Source organism: Astyanax mexicanus, chromosome 12 (assembly GCF_023375975.1).
Source record: "Astyanax mexicanus isolate ESR-SI-001 chromosome 12, AstMex3_surface, whole genome shotgun sequence".
Taxonomy (NCBI): domain Eukaryota; kingdom Metazoa; phylum Chordata; class Actinopteri; order Characiformes; family Acestrorhamphidae; genus Astyanax; species Astyanax mexicanus.
Window position 1 is genome coordinate 4756759 of NC_064419.1, and position 21437 is coordinate 4778195.

General features: G+C 40.1%; 1 protein-coding gene across 2 annotated transcripts in view; it reads left to right on the forward strand.

Annotated features, from left to right (window-relative positions):
- Window positions 1-21437, forward strand: part of grm6a (glutamate receptor, metabotropic 6a) — a 100500-nt gene that overhangs the window by 10392 nt on the left and 68671 nt on the right. For both annotated transcript variants that reach the window (XM_022670186.2, XM_049485999.1), the window contains exon 2: window positions 12856-13471. In XM_022670186.2, coding sequence (XP_022525907.2) covers window positions 12908-13471 — 564 coding nt within the window. In that variant the 5' untranslated portion in view covers window positions 12856-12907. The remainder of the gene's footprint in view (window positions 1-12855; window positions 13472-21437) is intronic.

The window sequence follows — 21437 nt, forward strand, 5'->3', positions numbered from 1 at the left end:
TTCTGTCTGTTTTGTCAGATAAACAAAGGTTATTTACTATTTTGTATCTTAGGGAAAATTACAGTTTTGTTTTACTCTTTATTTTCCCGAGTTTTCCTGAGTATTTTCCCGCGTTGACCTTTAGATCAGTGGAGCTCCATCCAATACTTATGGATGGGATGAGTTGGGGAGTTGGGGATGAAGTAGTGTGTTGATCATCTAGCATCCAGTCCCACCAATGCATTCTTTTTGCTGAATGCAATTAAATCCTCACAGCAAATGCTTTATAATCTAGCAGAAACTAGCCAGTGAACAGTAAAGACTCAAAGTTACTCAAACAGAACAGAAAGTCTTTTTTATACCCTCAATTTCTAAAGGAACAGTATATGAGCAGGTATTCCATAACTTTGGTCCATATACAGTGTGGTTACCGTTAGGTCATTTTACAGTAATGGCATAAAACAATGTGCTACATCGTACCAGGGCCTGGGTGCACTGATGTGTAACTCTGAAATATAATCACATGGTCACGGGTTAACGCATCATCTGGGAAAAGGCGTCATCAGTTGGACTTGTGTAGGAACCGTGTAGGAACCGTAGGAACCATATTCTGGTGGTTTTTTTTGTAAATTACACAGCCATTTACTGCAAGGTGTTCCATATCCAGACCTCAGAGGCCTCGTTCCAGTCCACATCTTCTGCACCACTTCTGTTCCTACAGCCCTTGATTACTTCGGGTGTGTAGTGCGCTGCAGTAGATCAAAATTATTGAGCAGCTGCAGGTCCAGAGAGAGCTGAACCCAAGATCTCAGCCGTAACCAGCAAAATCCAAAGCAAAAGCAGCAGCATGCTTTATGTTTCTTTCTCTTTTCTGCACCATTTAAACATCCCACCACTAGAACTGAGTCCAAATAAGAACGAGACCAGGATGTGAAAAGTCTCAGTCAGTACCAAGACTTTTAGTAGTCATGCCTGAGACAAGAACGAGACCAGGATGTGTCGAGCCCAACTCAATACCAAAACTTTAAGTAGTCACATCCAAGACAAGACTGGTACCAGGATGAATCTGAGTCAATACCAAAACTTTTAGAAGTTGAGAGCGAGAAAAAAAAGAGATCAGAAGACAAGACAGATACCAGGTGTATCAAGCCAGAGTTAATACCAAGATCTTTAGTACTTAAGTCTGAGTCACCACGATGTGGTGAGTCTGAGTCAATACTAAGACTTTTAAAAGTCGAGTCAGAGACAAGATCAAGACCAGGATGAATTGAGGCAAATCAATACCAAGATCTTTAGTAGTAAAATCAAGACTCAAGAGTCAGACTAAGACTAGGGGGTGTTGAATCTGAGTCAATACCCAGATTTTTAGAAGTCAAGTCAGAGACTAGAATGAGACCATGATGTGTCAAGCATGAGTCAATACCAAGGCTTTTAGAAGTTGAGTCTGTGACAAGTCCAAGACCAGAATATGATGAGTCTAAGTCTATACCAAGACTATTAGTAGTTGAGTCCATGACAATACCAAGAGCAGGATGTGACACGTTTGAGTCAATACCAAGACATTTAGTAGTCAAGTCAGAGAGTATAACAAGACCAGATTGTATTGATTGTATTGATACCAATATCTTCAGAAGTTTTATTTAAGACTAAGACCAGAAAGTGTTGAGACTGAGTCAGTACTAAGACTTTTAGAAGTCAAGCTAGAGACAAGAAAAAGACCAGGATGTGTCAACAACGAGTCAATAGCAAGACTTTTAGTAGTCACATCCAAGACGAGATTGATACTAGAATGTGACAAGTTTGAGTCAATACCAAGACTTTTAGAAGTTGAGTCTGTGACAAGACCAAGACCAGGACATGACAAGTTTGAGTCAATATCAAGACTATTAGTAGTTGAGTCCATGACAAGACCAAGACCAGGACGTGACAAGTTTGAGTCAATACCAAGACTATTAGTAGTTGAGTCCATGACAAGACCAAGACCAGGACGTGACAAGTTTGAGTCATTACCAAGACTTGTCACATCCAAGACAGGACTGATACCAGGGAGTGTTGAGCCCAAGTCAATACTAAGACTTTTAGTAGTTGAGTCCGAGACAAGACCGACACCAGGACGTGTCAAGACTAAGTCCAGGGGTAGTGAGTCGTAGTCAATACCAAGACTTTTATTTGTCATGTTAAAGACGAGACTACTGCCAGGACGTGACAAGCTTGAGTCAATACTAAGACTTTTAGAAGTCGAGTCTGAGACAAGAACAAGACCAGGAAGTATTGAGCCCAAGTCTATACCAAGATCTTTAGTAGTCACATCCGAGACAAGACTGATACCAGGACATGATGAGTGTGGGTCAATACCAAGTCTTTTAGAAGTCAAGTCAGAGACAAGAATGAGACAAGACCGATACCAGGACCAGACGAGTTCGAGTCAATACCAAGACTTTTAGAAGCTGAGTCCGTGACAAGACCAAGATCAGGAAGTACTGAGCCCAAGTCAATCATGTTTAAATAAAAATAAATAAATAATGCATTAATTAATCCATTCATCATCATTCATATTTAAAACTATTTTATTCTAAATGTTTTTCAGTATAATACTAAATAAAATATGGAACATTGGGTCTATCTTTTCCGAAAAAAAAAGTTGCACCCAAACAATCAGCCCAGAGTCAGCACAGAAATTTTAAACACTAAAAATCAGAGGCCAGGCAACAATCAGGAACCAGTAGACAGGCTGTAGATCAAAAACGGAAAATCTTAAGTGCAGAAATGGTTCAGAATTACTAACACACCAGAGATTTCACAGTGTGTGTGGGTTTGTGTGGAAAGCTTTTATAGTGTGCTTGATTGTCTCGAAGTGTGTGCAGGAGGACCAGGTGGACGTGACCAGTCTCCAATTAAAACACAGTGGATCAACACCAGCAGATGACAGACATGACTCTCCAAACCATCACTGATCATCAGTAAATTTTACATTTCATTTGTAAATTAAGGGATCAGAGTCTGGAGGAAGAGTGGAGAGACACACAGTCCAAACTGCTTGAGGTCTAGTGTGAAGTTTCCACCAATCAGTGATGGTTTGGATATAGAGACATGTCATCTGCTGGTGTTGATCCACTGTGTTATACCAAGTCATATCAAGGAGATGCGGATTTCATTTTCCAGCAGGATTTGGCACACTGCCCACACTGCTAAAAGAATACAATTAGTCTTATATAAAATTCAAATTTTGACACTGAGACACTGATTTTTGGGTTTTCATTGGCTGTAAGTCATAATCATCGACAGTAAAAGAAATAAATAGTTTTACATTTTGAACTGAATTACTTAAATAAAGTAACTTTTCAATGATATTCTTATTTTTTCTTTACAGTGTCGATTAAAAGATTCTGCGGAAGTAATGGTTCTGATGAAAGTGAGATGTGCTGAAAATAAGGTTAACTCTATTCCCACCAATGAAAAGCAATAACCAAATGAAACTTATGAAGCAGATTCGATCATCTTTAAAGAAGCCCGTCCTGAAAATTAGGTTTCCGCATTGATCAGTCTTGCAGCAATCCAGCAGCGCTGCAGGTAACAGCATTTACTGAGTGCGCCGGGAGCCACAGTCTGATGGATGAGTCAGAAAATGCTCCAAAGTCCAGCGTGTTCGCCCATGGCCACGTTATTGACGCTCACTGTGAGTCATATTAGCGGCCTCTGATGTGCAAATGCCCGGCGCAGTGTTTTCTGAACTGCCTTTGAACTGCATCTGGATGTCAGGAACATAAACACTGTTTGATCATGTGCTGTTCATGTGGAGGAGAGCCTGTCAACCCCAGTAATAAAACATTTAATGTTTACAGGCAGTTTGTTCATGGCTTTATCATTTATTCTGAGGTTGTTACAGGGCAAAAGCTCACCTCCAGCCATGACACTTTCACAAATAAAGGTGCTACAAAGGGTTCTTTTGAACAGGGACACAGAAATGAGCCCCTCAAATATGATTAAATATGAATTTTACAGGTCTACTTACCAAAATAACAATTTACAGCTTAACATGTTAAAAACTCAGGAACCCATTTTCTCGCACACCCATATACAAAATACCCATCTCTATTTTTTCGCAACCCATTATCATCACTGATTCATTCAAATTTCTGGGAACCCATATCAGCAACACACTTAAATGGAAACTACACTCACACCAACTCTACAAAAAAGCCAATAAAAGGCTATTCTTTCTCAGACAACTAAAAAAAATTCAGAGTTAGGAAAAATATCCTTCTTCAGTTTTACACTGCCATCATTCAAAGCATACTCACCTCATCCATAACAGTGTGGTATGGGAATTTGGATACCCATTCACGCAAAAAACTGCAAAGTATAGTAGATAAATCATCAAAAATCACAGGGCACATCCTCCCATCCATTGACACTTTATATTACAGACGCATCACACAACGAGCAATAAAAATCACCTATCTATTTACACTTATGCCTTCTGGAAGACGTTACAGGTCACTGTCAACCAAATCTGTCAGATTTAAAAATAGTTTTTTCCCAACCGCTGTACGTTTACTAAACCAGGTTTAACTGTTTATGTATGTATTTGTCTATTCACTGTTATGTGTTGTTTGTTGTTTTGATACAGACAGAGATGTGAGCATGTTATGTTATGCTGTACCGTAAGTAAATTCCACCAACTTGTTGTGTGGTCATTAATAATAAATGAATGAATGAATGAAAACTGCACTGGGCTCAAAGCCCATAGCAAACAAATGAGCAATATAAATCCCATGCATGTATAGAGCAAAGATAAATGTACACACTTCTTTGCTAATTTAACTTACCTTGCCATGAACACGCTGACCAGAGGCAAAAAAAAAAAAGATGGACGCCATGTTGCCGTTCCCATTCATTCAATGAGAATGAAGCCAAAATCTTCCGCCATATTGGAAATCCTGAAACCTGAGTCTGTAGAGCACAGTAGAGACCAGAGGAGGGAGAAAGACTGTGGAGAGACCTACTCATTTAAATAACCCCGCCCCTGAGGGCTGTCTCCACAGAGCTATATATACAGTCTATGGTCCCGCCCATACATACACTGGTCTCACCCTGGCTATAGGTGTAACCCAGCCCTTTTACACACCAATAACCACACCTTTTTGAATAGAGCCGAATAACGTTTAAAAAAAACTATATAAAAAATTTACAATATAAGCAGAGGTTACACTAGCTGCTGCATTTAAATAATGAAGGTAGAATTACAGTATATTGGTAAAGTTGTCTGTTTTGCCATTGACACCTATGGGGAACAGCAGGGGGCGCCCGACCTGGCTTCACTTTAGAGACGATGCTCTGTCCAGCTATACACAGTCTATGGTACAGCATCACTCACAAGATAACACCTCATTACATTTACACTTATCCAGTTACGCATTCCTGTTACAAAGTTGGACCAATGTAGTGTTAGGAGTCTTGCCCATGCACTCTTATTGGTGTAGCACAGCATTCAGTCAGTGTAAACTTAATTTCGAAAAAGTTCAGTTTGAAACTGTACTGTAACCAATTTCTTGATATTTTAGGTTTGTTTATAGTGTTAAACTATTTCAAATATGTAGTTTTGTAAAAAAAAAAAAAAAAGCAGTGAAGCAGTGTTAAACTTGTGGGCGTATCTCTTTTTAAGGTCTATTGTTTACATTCTTCAGCTGTTTTTCTGGTAATAAGGTCTGATTAATTTATATATTGTGTGATTTTGTGGGAAAAAGTAAACCCGATACTTATTAAAACCTTAATTTAAAGCCTTCCCTGAAATCAACTTTTGCAACTTGGGATGTCTGTGAATGTGATAAGAAAATCGTATATATATATTCTAGGGGTTAAAGATGTCCAATCCTGCAGTATTTACTGCTCAGTGTACAATACTCACATTGTGTAACATAGTCAATGTACGGCCTATTATAAGCCACCATCGCAACAAGGAGAAAAGTGCCTCGCTGCATTATTGAAACCTTCCATTATGTTTAGCTGCTTCAAGTGATGTTCCATCAGCGTGAAAATCATATTTACGAGGTTTCGCCAGAGCCTCGCGTCTCCCCACATTACCGTCGGATTCGGAGCCCGAGCCCGTTTACAGAGAGAGAATTCAATTAGGCCTCGGCGAGTGATGAAGCCTCTTTCAAAACAATTAGTTTGCAATATTAAATATGAGTCTTCATTTCGGGAGGATGACAGCTTGTTGCGGCACATACGCAAACACATACACACACACATAATACACAAACACACACACACACACACACACACATATAACACATACACACATCCTCCAGCTCCCCAATCACACTTCCGCTCTCTTATTGCAGATGAGAGTAACTGAGACGTATTTCTGTACAAATCTCATATTCAGTTTTTTCAATTTGATTGCTATCAGCCGAGTGGTGATTTTTAAGGGATGTGAGCGAGCGAAAGGCCCTTCTGGCCGGCACAGCCACAGACCCAGAGGACAGAAGGGGGGGAGGTGGAAGGGGAAGGGGGGGGGGGGGTGCGGGAGCTGTGAGGGGAGGAAATGTGATAAAACTGGCAAGATTTGGTTTTGCTGACAAATTCAATATCCACAGCCCTACTGTAAATGCTATCAAAAGGCAGCGTGTGCAAAAGAGCAGCAGCTTTGGGGCTGCAGGAGCTGTTTGAGAGAGAGAGAGAGAGAGAGCGTCAGCACACGTGCGGGAAAATAGACCTCGCACTCGTGATCACGAATACGGGAAAGAATCTGCCAGGCTGTCCGACACACTGTCGGCTAAATTTGTCAGCTTTTGCTCTCAGAAGAATCTACAGTTTAGAGCTAAATATCCAACTTCCTAATTAAGGCCCTGTCTAGATTTGAGGCTTTCCAATGAAAAAACATATATTTACACTTAATAAAAACCTCAAATACAAAAAGTATGCAAACCCTTGACCCTTAGTAACCCTTAATGACCTCAAAAAGGTGATTAGATTTAAGTGTTAGCAAACCTGGAGTCATGCAAGAGCTAATTTGACTGATAAAAAACACACAAAATCAGCTGCCGGAGTCCTGAGAGAGCACAATTTGCCTTGCTTTCTCTGGGTGGGTACAGTAGATGTACTGTAGATGTAGTCTGTCCCCTTCATCACTTATAGGGTGATGTGGATCAGCACAAGGCTGCGTCCGTGAGCTGCTGTATTGGAACCGAGTCGCTGCGCTTTCCTCCAAAAGCTCTGTGATGCGAAAAGAGCCAGTGATTGGCCTCACATGTATCAAAGGAGGCATGTGCTAGTCTTGGATGTTCCATTTTTTATTTCTAATTTTCTCCTATTTTTTCTCCTCAATTTAGCTAGGTCAATTGTCCCACCAATTCAGCTACTAGTCAGCTGTACAACACAAGGAGGTTGAAGACTAGCACATGCCTCCTTTGATACAATGCCACATAAACAACCCGCCTGTGTTACATGAAAAGATTGGATTTGTGCCACATTTACCTGCTGTGTGAATGTAGTATAGGTTATATGGTGACCCACAACATTCAGATCTTTGTGTGTTAGGTTTGAAAGCTAGTTAGCGATGCTCTAAATAGCTGTAAAATAAGTTTAAATAGCGAGTTAGAATATTGGATTGAATACTTCAAGGGCATTTTCACACCTGTAGTACAGGTGGTCCAAATCCCTTGGTGAATTTATCTACTTGGGGCGTTTTTCCCTTGGTTTGATTTGTTTTCACACAGGTACAAACCTAAATGCACCAAATGCAGGGGTGTTTTAGTTCATAAACAAGTGCGATTACTGTTTTCACACATGCTCAAACGATCCGCACCCAGTACAAATGAACAAGAGTTCATTTGAACCAGAACAAATAGTGCTTTTGTGAAAACACCCTGTGATCAGTGTCCACAGCTGTAGCTACTTTAGACTGCATTCCCTCTGAATACAATAAATCCAAAAACAAGTTAATATAAAATTACCTAAAAGTCTACACAAAGGCAAAGAAACACACTCTTGAAAGTAGATAAGGCTAAATGTGTATAGAATGAAGGGGATTGGAACCTCAGCATCCGTTATTTGCACAGTCAATATCCACAAAAACATGAAAAAACAGATCTCCACCCTAAAGAGAATTTCGTAAATGTTCAGTTTTCAGTCAGGGAGAGACCGGGAGACCAGAACACAGAGAAAAGCTAAATATCCAGATCTGTGTGGACAGGGATGTTTACAGTGCAAAAAAAGACATTGAATTTATTTGATATAAATACTCTGCATGAATAAACACATTACATCAAAGCGAAATCAAAGTGACATAATCGCTCTGATGTAATACAGAATGTTTTATACATGTGGAAATGATGCGCACATTAAAAATCAAACAAATTCAGTGAATCATTTTTCAGTGCTGAAAGGGAGGTCAGCTGTAAACGCGACATATCTATCTTTCTTTCTTTCTTTCTTTCACACACACACACACACACACACACATACCCTTTGGTCAAGTGCTTATTGCATTTTTTTTGAGTTTCAATCTACTGCTACTGTAGTTACTGTTCCCCTCTATTCACACTGTGTCTTTTTATTCATACTTTTCCTCTCACTATTTACACTGTTCTACAATGCTTTGTATTGCACACACAGCATCATACAACAGTGCACACATTGCAATGGCGATGGTGAAATATTAATATGTATTAATATTGTGTAACACTAAAAAGCGTACATTAATTTACAGTTCTTTAATAGTTATTAATTGCACATTATTGCCCCAGTAAGAGCAGTAAGAGTGTGAAGGTTCAATTAGCAGGGTAAGAGCACAGTTCTGCTCTAAATATTGCAATGCACACTATAACATTATGGGTGACATACCAGAGTTCAAAAGAGGACAAATTGTTGATGCACGTCTTGCTGGAGCATCTGTAACCAAGACAGCAAGTCTTTGTGATGCATCAAGAGTCACAGTATCCAGGGTAATGTCAGCTCAGCACACCACCAAGAAGGACCAACCACATCCAACAGGATTAACTGTGGACGCTGTAAGAGGAAGCTGTCTGAAAGGGATGTTCGGGTGCTAACCTGTATTGTATCTAAAAAAGATAAAACCACGGCTGATCAAATCACGCAGAATTCAATGTGCACCTCAACTCTCCTGTTTCCACCAGAACTGTCTGTGACCACAATCAATTATTGTGGTCTAAAACCATTTTTTTCAGTGTTATAGTTTCATTATCCAATCCCTGTATATGAGTTTTACGTTTTGAACTGAATTACTAAAATAAAGTAACTTTTTTGAATAATATTGAAATATTTTGACATGCACTAGCGTATATCACTCTATATATCATACTTTTTTTTTTACCTTCATATCTGCCCACTCTGGCTCTCTCTTTCTTTTTTTTTTTTCTCTCTTTCTCTCTCTCATTTTTTTCTTATTTCATGTTGAGACCAGGTCTCTCTCCTGACCTCCAGACCTCTGTGTAAATCAGGCCGGTTCCTTTCACCGGTGCGTCCGCCTCTGCTCCCCCAGGCTCCACCATCTGCCATCCCATAATAATCTCCACTCACTCCCACTGCTAGTGGCCGGCTTGCGAGTGGATGCGGCCCAGCAATCTGCAGCCTGTGGAACAGATTGGATCATCTGATTTTTAGGGGTCACCTCCGTATCTGCCCACTTTCAGGCCTTGTGCTGTGTGCACTGCTGCTGCGCTACTCGCGGGTTACCGAGGCGTCGGAGAATGTTTGAGTCAAAGACTTTTGTGTAGTGTGTGTTTATTTATTTATTTATTTATGTATTTTTATGTAAGAATAATATAAAAATATGCCATTTCTTTTTTGGAGGGTTTGTTGGGAATGTCTCCCGGTATTTTATAGCTGATATTTTGCAGTTGAGTTGAGTCTTGCAGCTGTTTAGCTGTAGATTCAGTTTTTGCTTGATGATTACGCTGATATGCCAAAAGTCATGGGACAGCAACTAGCATCATCCCATGACTTTTTTTCCATGTCCAATGAAAGGCAAAGAATGCTGGTCTCCTTCCTGGTCTCCATCATTTCTAGGCATCAGATAAAATTTTGATATTGCGATATTGGGTACCACTTTAAAATAAGACTACCTTTATAAGGGGTTTATAAATGGTTTCGTTTATTACTGGGTACTATTAATTAGGTTGTAAATGCCATACAAATCATTAATAATCAGTTATAACACATACGTCGAAATGTACGTAGACCTGTTGTTTGCCAAATAGTGAACCCACAGCCACATAACTGATTATTAATGATTTGTAAGGCATTTACAACCTAATTAGTAACCATTAATAAACTAATTGTAAACCATTTATAAACCCTTTATAAAGCTAGTCTTATTTTAAAGCGGTACCCAATATTGTTTTGTTTTGTTTTTTCCAATTTGACCTACTAAAGTTACTATAGAGTAAACCTGTAGTAAAGTACCTAACTGCACTGGTTGCTAAATTTTGTAAAACTGACACCAATAAATCCGGAATTCCTGATATGATGTCTTTGTGTTGTGGATCGAGGAATGTAAATGCCTGTCACTTTGCCATGAGCACACTGGACAGTGTTGAACCTCACTCACAAGATAACACCTCACAACTTACACAGGTGTGGGCTATCCCATGACTTACATCATGAGGCATACAGTTATATGAAAAAGTTTGGGCACCCCTATTAATCTTAATCATTTTTATTTCTAAATATTTGGGTGTTTGTAACAGCCATTTCAGTTTGATATATCTAATAACTGATGGACACAGTAATATTTCAGGATTGAAATGAGGTTTATTGTACTAACAGAAAATGTGCAATATGCATTAAACCAAAATTTGACCGGTGCAAAGGCAGAGAAAAAGAATGGTGAGAACAGTCCGCAGACTACCTCCAAAGAGCTGCAGCATCATCTTGCTGCAGATAGTGTCACTGTGCATCGGGCAACAATACAGCGCAATAAAGCACACCTCAGGTGACTCTGTGGCAGAAATGGCTTCTTTCGCATCACTCTCCTATACAGCTTCTCCTTGTGCAAAGTGCGCTGTATTGTTGACCGATGCACAGTGACACCATCTGCAGCAAGATGATGCTGCAGCTCTTTGGAGGTGGTCTATGGATTGTCCTTGACTGTTCTCACCATTCTTCTTCTCTGCCTTTCTGATATTTTTCTTGTTCTGCCACTTCTGGGCTTAACAAGAACTGTCCCTGTGGTCTTCCATTTTCTTACTATGTTCCTCACAGTGGAAACTGACAGGTTAAATATCTGAGACAACTTTTTGTATCCTTCCCCTGAACAACTATGTTGAACAATCTTTGTTTTTAGATCATTTGAGAGTTGTTTTGATGAGCCCATGATGCCACTCTTCAAAGGAGATTCAAATAGGAGAACAAATTGCAACTGGCCACCTTAAATACCTTTTCTCATGATTGGATACACCTGGCTATGAAGTTCAAAGCTCAATGAGGTTACCAAACCAATTTTGTGCCTCAGTCAGTAAAAAGTAGTTAGGAGTATTATCTACACTGATGTGGTCTGGACCGAACGTTCTGCTCTTTCCACACAATATCTTTCCTCGCGTGAACGAGGTACAAGTGAGAAATAATTCAACAAAATGAAGGAAGAGGCATTTCAGGATGTTCATGCCCCCCGGGGGGTCTGGCAGGGTTAATGTGATGCTGAAAGGAAGATTAAACCCTTAAACTCTAAAAGCCTGAATGTGAACCCACACGTCAATATCTTACACTAATTATTACATCAATTATAAACCAGCAGTAAATCATTTATAAGAACACTCTCCAAAATAAAGACACCTAAAAGGATAGTTCAGAGTGATGCCTTAGGAGAACTACTCGCTAAGATTCCAAAAGAATTGTGCCGAAAACCTTTTAAATGTTTAATAGTTTAAAGAACCATCACTTAAAGAAAAAACACTTTTACTAATTGCATTTAGAGCCTTTATTAGGGTGTTTTTTTACACTTTTAGATTTGGTCTTTGCACTTTCCCTTTTTTTATCTAACCAAAATAGTAGGTGTGAAATGTGCTGTGAACCACAGTCCATCAAAGGATCAAATAACCGAAATTTGGTTCAGTTTGTTTGCAGTGTGAAAAAAAGGTTATTATCTGCCAATAAACAATAGAAGAAGAAAAAGAACCAGTGTTGCACCACACTTGACTCCCCTTTGTTATGCTGCTGATCTCTGTATCTACTGTAACTGTAGATTAATCCTTATTTATAAACTGACTTAGCTGACTCTTACAGACTAAATTACATAAAAGGAGAGCAACACAGAAATAGGCTTTATTTCGAGAAGGGGTCACACCTGCTGATCCAAGATTGGCTAGAGGCTACTGGATCTAGATAAAAAAAAATAAAGAGGAAAGACAAAACATAACCTATCAAAACAGAGACAGAGAGAGAGAGACAAAGAAAACATAGTTATAATTACTCACTTAGATGAGTAATATATTGCAGACTTGCCTCGAACTCCCAACAATCCTAACAATATATATATAAAATTCCAATTTTCAATGGCTCTGTTCTAATGTACAGCAATATGTGTCCAACTCAGGAATCATCTAATATTTATGTATGGGGGTTAAACCCCAGTTTGATCTGAGTTTTTCTCTATCTTTACAGGTTCCTGGTTAGTGGTGTTTGTTAGCTCTGCTACTCGCTGTGTGTGCTAAAAGATGCCCTGTCAAAAGTAGTTTATTTTAATTTTTCTCTTTTTTCCACAGGTTTTACTCATTCCACAAATAAAAAATGTCTGATACAATACATAGCCAATAGATCTTTCAATCTCAATAATTTTTTTTTTAATTGAAGTTTTAATGGCTCTGTTCTAATGTATAGAAATATGTGTCCTGAGTTTCTCTCTTTCTTTAACAGGTTCCTGTTCCTGTAGTGGATCAGAACTCTTGCTGTGAAGACTGACCACACCATGACACCCCCCCTCCCGCCGCCGTTCCCGCATCTTCATCATCATCATCATCAAAGCGCCGCTTCCTTCCCGCCGAGTCGGAGCAGCTGGCACCGTCCCACATGGCTGCTGTGGATGCTGTGGGCGTGGCTGAGTCCGGCCTGGGCTCACCAGCACTCGCACCCTCACTCCATCAAGATCCCGGGGGACATCACGCTGGGGGGCCTGTTCCCCGTCCACGCCAAGGGCCCCTCCGGCCTGCCCTGCGGAGAGATTAAGAAGGAGAAGGGCATCCACCGCATGGAGGCCATGCTGTACGCCCTGGACCAGATCAACAGCGACCCGGACCTGCTGCCCAACATCACTCTGGGCGCTCGCATCCTGGACACGTGCTCGCGGGATACGTACGCCCTGGAGCAGTCCCTCACCTTCGTCCAGGCCCTGATCCAGAAGGACACGTCCGACATCCGCTGCTCCAACGGCGAGCAGCCAATCATACGCAAGCCTGAGCGTGTGGTGGGCGTCATCGGGGCGTCGGCCAGCTCCGTGTCCATCATGGTGGCCAACGTCCTGCGGCTGTTCGAGGTGAGGCGAGGGTTTCTGTGTACAGTATGTGTCTTTATATATGTTTATACGTATACTTACTATGCTTCTATGCTAATATTACTGATCAAGCATAACATTATGACCACCTTTAATCCATTAAACCTTTTTTTTTCAATAATAATAATAGCTGCTCTGTGATGGTCTGGTCTATAAAATGTATTTTATTAGATTATATTTGAGCAAGATTGACGCACAATCCTCATCCACAATGAAAAAATCTGTTTAACTTTACTAATACCAGATAGCACTGATGGAGCAGCATTAGTATTATTTGCCAAACTTGCTAAGCGCCAACTCTTTCACCATTCAGAGGTGAGTATTATCAGCCTATAGTGTGCTAATACCAGATAGCACTGCTGGAGCAGCACTAGCATTACTCACTAACTGTGCTATGCGCTAACTCTTTCACCATTCAGAGGTGAGTATTATCAGCCTATACTGTGCCTATACTGCAGGCTGCTCATTTGCCATGTTAAAACAAGCTCTGTCCCTAGAATGTCGCAGCATGGTGCTATTGTGCCTCAGTGTTGGTCAAATATATTTCTATAAAAATTTAGGAAAACTGAATTACTAAATACTAAAATCTAAGTTCTGTACCCATTTGTGATCCCCGGGACTATGTCAGGACCCCTTTGGGGATTGCAAACCCAAGGTTAAGAACTCCTGTAAGGCCTGTAAACACCTGCAGAGCATCTTCAAAGCCTGTAAAGTAGACGATGGACCAGCAGACCATAGCGTGAATATTACAGTGTACAGATTTTCAGCTCTGTGAGTTTTTTGGTCTTTTTTCTACACTGGGTCGGGGTGACCCTGTAATCTCGGCTCTTGGTGGCCCTCCTCATCCAAGTGTACCCGCACACCCCTGCAAATCAGCTTTGGCGTGGACGCCGTGCCCACTGGTCTGCCGCTCTCCGTGGGCGCGAGGCTGGGCTCCAGTGGCCCGGGGCCGCAGTTAATTGACAATGTGGAATTAGTCAGGCCTTCTACCGCTCCTCGCTCCCCGAGGCTGCGGCTGTTGGTTCAGCCTTTTTTCTCTTTTTGTTCTGGCAGTGACACACGATAGAGTAGGAGGTCCTGAGGGCGAAAGACATAGCCAGTTTTTTTTTCCTCTCTAAAACTTTATTTATGACTTATTTTCTCTGAATTCCCTGGAAACAGCAGTTGAAGTGGCAGATTTTGTGGTTTGTTTGTTGGATTTGTGTAATGAGATGTATGTAACTTAGCAAATAATGGCCAGGTTTGGGTTCAGCAACAGTATGTGCTGAAAGAATGAGGTCAGCTGACTACCTGAATATACTGAATATAAACCAGGTTATTCCTGGATCAATGGATCAATTTTATCTTCCCTGATGGGCACGGCCATATTCCAAGATGACAATGTCAAAGCCAGAATTTATAGGGCTGGAATTGTGAAAGAGTTCAGGGTTCAGGGAGCATGAGATCATCATGAGATCATCATTTTCACACATGGATTGAGAGAGAGTTCACCACAGAGTCCAGATCTTAACCTCACTGAGAATCTTTGGGATGTGCTGGATGGAGAAGAGCTGCTTTGTGCAGTGGTCAGACTCTACCATCATCAATGCTGCTGCAAGATCTTGGTGAAAAATTAATCCAGCAACACTGGATTGAAATAAATCTTGTGACATCGCAGAAGCTTATTGAAACAATCCCACAGTGAATGCATGCTGCAATCAAGGATAAAGGTGGTCCAACAAAATATAGTGTGTAGAGAGTGTGTGTTTTCTTTTTGACAAGGCAGTGTAGTTTTTTAAACTTAGTTACGAGGTTTGGGAAGAAAAAACACTGAGAACAACTGGTCTATTGAGTTAAGATTTGGTGCAGGTACCATGGGTGGTACTTGAAGTATCTCAATATGGTATGCTAGATTACCTCAAAAAAATATTAAGGACTAAAATTTACAAAGTTTCATTTTGTAATTCATTTTTCTAACACTACATCCGTCAGAACCTGTATGTAAACCATGAAAAACCATGTGGAACACCACAAGATATGCTAACTTATATCAACCAATGGTCACCAACAGTTCACCACAGTTTCTACTTTACAGTTTAAAGTGGCAGGACTACCCTTATTTAAGCCCAACTACGCCACCCCTTATTGTATATTTAGAGCAAAGAGGAAACTATGAACCAAACACAGATTCACAGATTCCTTTGTTAGCAAAAAAAAGATTGATTTTATTAACAATTGGTCACACAACTTGGCTGACAATCAAACAAAAATAATAATAAAAAAAAAGTTTAATGAATAAAAAGATATATAAAAAAATATATATAAAAGTATCTGCCTGTCCATAATTAACTGCAAAAGGTCAGCCAATCCCAGGTCACACCGCCAAACTTACCTACAACAGCTAATGGGCTACAGCTAACTAGGACCCCTAGTTGCCTATATATGTGCCTGTCTAAAATAAAAACCATCTAAAAGTCACGGTTCAACACTACACTCACCTGCTACATAATAATAGATAAATAAGGTAGTAAACAATGGAGTTCACTTTTTGGCACTCTTGTTGTTTTCCTCTGAATGTCTAAAACCGTTTGAGATAAGGTGGTATTTGGTCATTGGTGGCGCATGGTCTAAAAAGTGTGCAAATCACTAAAACTCTCCTAGCAAGCTATACAAATGCATTCAAGTAAAAATATTAGTGCTTACAAAAGTGATTAAGCTGGAAAATTGGAATTGTGGATAGTCTTATATCTTAAGAGATATCACTTTAGAGATTTGAATGAGAAGGTCATTTAGCTGTAAGAACTGGCAGTGTGAACAGCAGAAACACTGGCAGGAATTACAAAGCACCCCTCTGCACTCTGACCAACATATGATGGCAAAAATAGCCAACCCAGTCCGACTGAATATGTTGACGGACAGCTCATAGTCCTGTCAGACTCCAAAAACTGCCTGCATGCTTATAAAACTGTATAAAATCTTAATTTTACCCCCCTCCCAACCTTCATTTCATGTTTGTGTCGTCAAAATTATTTAAACAAACGATAGCAAAATTTAACTGTATTTATTACAACTTATTTGAAATACAAAAGAAATGCGTTGTAGAAGATCTAGCAAACTAAATACAATACTCATTTACAAGAGTAGAAAAAACAGAGGGGTATATATATATAGATATATATATACAGTACATACAGTATATATACAGGAGGTCAGGTGAAAACAATCAGAAGCTTGGAGAGCAGGAACGCTGTAGCGGCACATGATCAGTGAGGAAAGGGAAGGCCGGTATGAGTGCATGCTTGGAACAGTCCTGCATTTGCCTACACTGAAAAAAAAGTACCAATTGTGTTTAGGATATATTTTTGCAGACACTGATTTCAGGGTTTTCATTGGCTGTGAGCCATAATAATCAACAATAAAATAAATAAATAAATAAATAAACACTTTAAATAGATTACTCTGTAATACATGTGTAATACATCTATATAATATATGAGCTTCACATTTTGAACTGAATTACTGCAATAGTAAATAACTTTTTTCGATGCTATTCTAATTTGTTTGAGATGCACCAGTACATCTCAGATACACTCAGTTTTTCAGTTTCTGAAATTGTTTTATATTCAGTTTAATGACTTCATTTAATGAATTCTATGATTTCATATGTTTTCTTTGCACCATGTAAATGAAAAGTAGAGCTCTATGAGCTCTATGTTATTTTTTTATGGAATAAGTAAGGCCTGTACTTTTCACCGTTTTTCAGTTTCTGAAATTGCTTTATATTCATTTTAATGACTTTATTTAATGAATTTTGGGATTTCATATGTTTTCTCCGCACCATGTAAATGAAAAGTAGAGCTCTATGAGCTCTATGTTTTTTTTTTATGGAATAAGTAAGGCCTGTACTTTTTTTCACCGCTGTTTCATCATGCAGCTTAAAACCAGGCGTCTTTACCTTCGTCTTCGGCGCCTTAGTGAGTGAGGCTTTAGTCAGCCTGACGCACATTGTCTTTGATAATAGGAGAGCAGAAACCCGTTTTTAAACTGTTTTTACTGTGGTTCCTACGACGTGCGTGCGCGTTGAAGAGTGATTTAACATTTCAAACAATGAGTAAGCAAGCGTTCGATACGTGTGAATAAACGGAATTAGTCCATCTGAGTCAGAGCATCACCCAGTTCAGTTTGCTGTTTTATAATTGTATTTATTTGTCGGATTGAGCTAAATTTGTACGGGGAATAGAGGGAACCGTCACGTATTTAAGGGTGCTTTTGTTGAGCATTAAGCTTTGCGCTCGCCCGCGGTGAACAGAGACGATTGCCAATCGCGGCCTTCCTGACTGGCCATTGTAGGCCGGAGAAAGCCTAGCCGTGTCATGCGCGAGCAGCACCGAGTCCTTCAGCGGATCAGCGGAACACATGCGTTCTTTTCATTTCTTGGAAACCAGCAGAATCCTTGAGGTAAACAAGTGTTGGTCATGTAGCCAAGCTCAATGACAGCCTTTTAAAAAGCCTTCCTGCCGGCCATGTTTGGCCTCCGTGCTGTGCCGCGCTGTGCCAGAGAGCAGAGGAGGTGTGGAATCTCTGTGACGAATTCGTCCATTTGCACCCCTACTGTAAGCCCATTGAGGAGGCTATCTCTGCGCTTCTGCCCAGGCTTCCACCGCACGCGAAAAATCCCATCCTACATGGCTCTTATGTAAGTGTGCGAGTTCTGAGGAAGGAGCCGTTTGAGGAAGAAAGGAAAGAGCGCATGTACCTCTCTCTCTCTCGCCCCCCCCCCCTGCCGTCGTCGTTTGGCGAAAAAAAGGTGCGAAATTGATTTTATGAGGGGCGACTGAGTGACAGACTAATAGAGCTTTTTTTTTTCCTCCCTTGCTGTAAGATGGAAGACGACGCCGGCATCAGATTGGCCGTTTACGCCATTCTCAGGCAGGAGTTGCTCACAGTTAATTTTCACAGACACTCCTGCTTAAGCTTCACGTCAGCGAGCCCACCAATCACAGCCTCAGTGCTCTGCAGCTCTGCAGTTAATACTAAAGTGAACCAAATTATGATTAAAAAAAAAAAAAAACTAAATATGTTTTATATTTTAGATTTTAGATTATCCAAAGTAGCACATCTTGGCTGGATTTTCTCAGTCAGCCTTATGAAGTAGAGTCACCTTGAATGTTCAGCTTTCAGTTAACAGCTGTGCTAAAACTCGTCAAGAGTTAATTACTTGAATTTCTTGCCCTTAATAAAGTGTTTGAGAGCATCAGTTGTAAAGTAGTGAAAAGGTAAAGTTACAGGTATACAGTGAATAGCTCTATTTGAAAAATGTTTAAGATATGAAGTCCAGTCCATGTTATGATGAAACTGGCTCTCATCAGGGCTGGGAAACAGGGAAACAGTGCAGTTTTGTTTTCCCAGAAAATCTTACAGCACTTCATGCTTCCCTTAGCTGACCACTGTTTTGAAGATGCAGATTTCATTTTCCAGCAGGATTTGGCACACTGCCCACACTGCCAAAAGTACCAATTGGTTTTATATAATATTCTAGTTTTCTGAGAAAATGATTTTTGGGTTTTCATTGGCTGTAAGTCATAATAATCATCAACATTAAAAGAAATAAACACTTAAAATAGATCACTGTACTGTACTCTACTGTAATACATCTGCAGTACAGGCCAAAAGTTTGTTTTCTTTTCTTTATTTTCATGACTATTAACGTTGTAGATTCTCACTGAAGGCATCAAAACTATGAATGAACACATGTGGAGTTTTATGTACTTAACTAAAAAAAGGTGAAATAACAAAACAAAAAAATGTTTATATATTCTAGTTTCTTCAAAATAGCCACCCTTTGCTCTGATTACTGCTTTGCACACTCTTGGCATCATTCTCTCAATGAGCTTCAAGAGGTGGCCACCTGAAATGGACAGTTTCCCAACAGTCTTGAAGGAAGGAGTTTCTAGAGGTGTTTATTAGCACTTGTTGTCTCTTTGCCTTCTTCACTCTGTGCTCCAGCTCACCCCAAACCTGGATCTGGATTGGGTTCATAAAACTCCACATGTGTTCATTCATAGTTTTGATGCCTTCAGTGAAAATCTACAATGTAAATAGTCATGATAATAAAGAAAACTTTTGGCCTGTACTGTATATAATACATGAGTTTCACATTTTCACCTAAATTACTGAAATAGTAAGTAACTTCTCAATGATATTCTATTTATAAGTGCAACATGCATACACTTATGTTTACAATGTAAATTAAATGTAATAAATGATGTATAAATATGTAATTATTATGTAATCATATGAATACAAACTGAATACAAGCGCTCACGGTGAAAAAAAAAATGGAAGCTACCGGAGGCCGAGAAGCAGAACACTGCAGAACACTACAATCCGCTGTCACAAATAGAAATCCACTTCTCCCAACTTCACACGATCCTCTGAAAGGGATTATGCCACCGGTGATGCTGGAAGTTCTGAGCTGCCAGCTGCAAATGATATGTCAAAAGCTCGCCCGCATTGTTCTCGAACCCGGTCTGCGCCGTTCACAGCTGTCATGGAACTGTTGTAATCTCTGGCAGAGGCTCGTTACTGCGGCTTCCCGAAAAAGCTTCATAGAGCAGCGATCACGGTTATATGCTAAAGACGTAGCGCTCGCAGACTGTACAGCGCCGACCGCGGCCGTGTGATGTGACCCGCTTGGGAAGCGCGCCCGGATCTGTGCCCGTACCACTGCTTCTGCTGCGCTCGCAGGACAGCGGGCCATGGATAAGCTGTTTATGGGGAGAGAATATGAAAATATGCAGCCATCTTTCTGAATGCTCTGTTTCACTCTAATCTCAGCTGCTGCAGGGTTGGGTGTGAAATTGTAAGGTTTTTTGCCATTCGACTACATCGATTTCAGAAAACGTTGGAATACATCACTGTGGGTTAAAGCAATCAAACGCTCATAAAATTATATAAAACTATATTGACAAATGTGTGTGTGAGTTTATCCTGCTTTTGTTGCAGTAACTCTACAGTCTCTACAGTCCAGGTCAGGCTTTAAGTTTTAGATCTTTTGACTGTTGACTGTTGTCAGGGTTTAAATCAGTCAGTGGTGCACCTGTATTTCCTGGCGCCAAGATAGAAACACAGCAGAAACTTACTTAAATACACCTTATTTCCAAACCACCACACCCATTGGTGGAGATACAGCATATTCCTAAACTTTGAAGCTATTTTAATGTTGCAGGCACAAGAAGGCGTGAAAATAGACTGTTGACGAGGTGTAATCTTACATACACACTGTAGCTTTGCGAAGCATTTTTTGCTTTACATTCCACTGTTCTCTGGACTCTGGGAGCGGTAGCAGCGTGAATGAGGCAAAGCGAGACGCAAAAAAATTAAAATCCACATCTCCAACACCAGCAGATGACCAGAGGTGAAATTGATAATAACAAAAAAACGATTGGCTGCGATGTTCAAGTTGAAAAATTTATTTCAGGGAGGTGCTCCCAGACCTGGACTTGGACCCTCCATCCCCTGACCCCCCACCACCCCCATGTGTATATGATGAGTTTCCTTGATTTTACCAAATTGAAAACCTCTGGAATATAATCAAGAGGAAGATGGATGATCACAAGCCATCAAACCACCAAACTGAACTGCTTGAATTTTTGCACCAGGAGTAAAGGCATAAAGTTATCCAAAAGCAGTGTGTAAGACTGGTGGAGGAGAACATGATGCCAAGATGCATAAATAAAAAACTGTGATTAAAAATCAACAGGGTTATTCCACCAAATATTGATTTCTGATCTCTTAAAACTTTATGAATATGAACTTGTTTTCTTTGCATTATTTGAGATCTGAAAGAATAATCCAGCTGAATGTCTGAAGGTTTGAAGGTCTATTCATTCAATGTAAAAAAATAAGAATAAACAGCGTAGGCTGTGTTTGTTGTTGTCAGTATCCTGACCTGCAGGACCTGCATGTC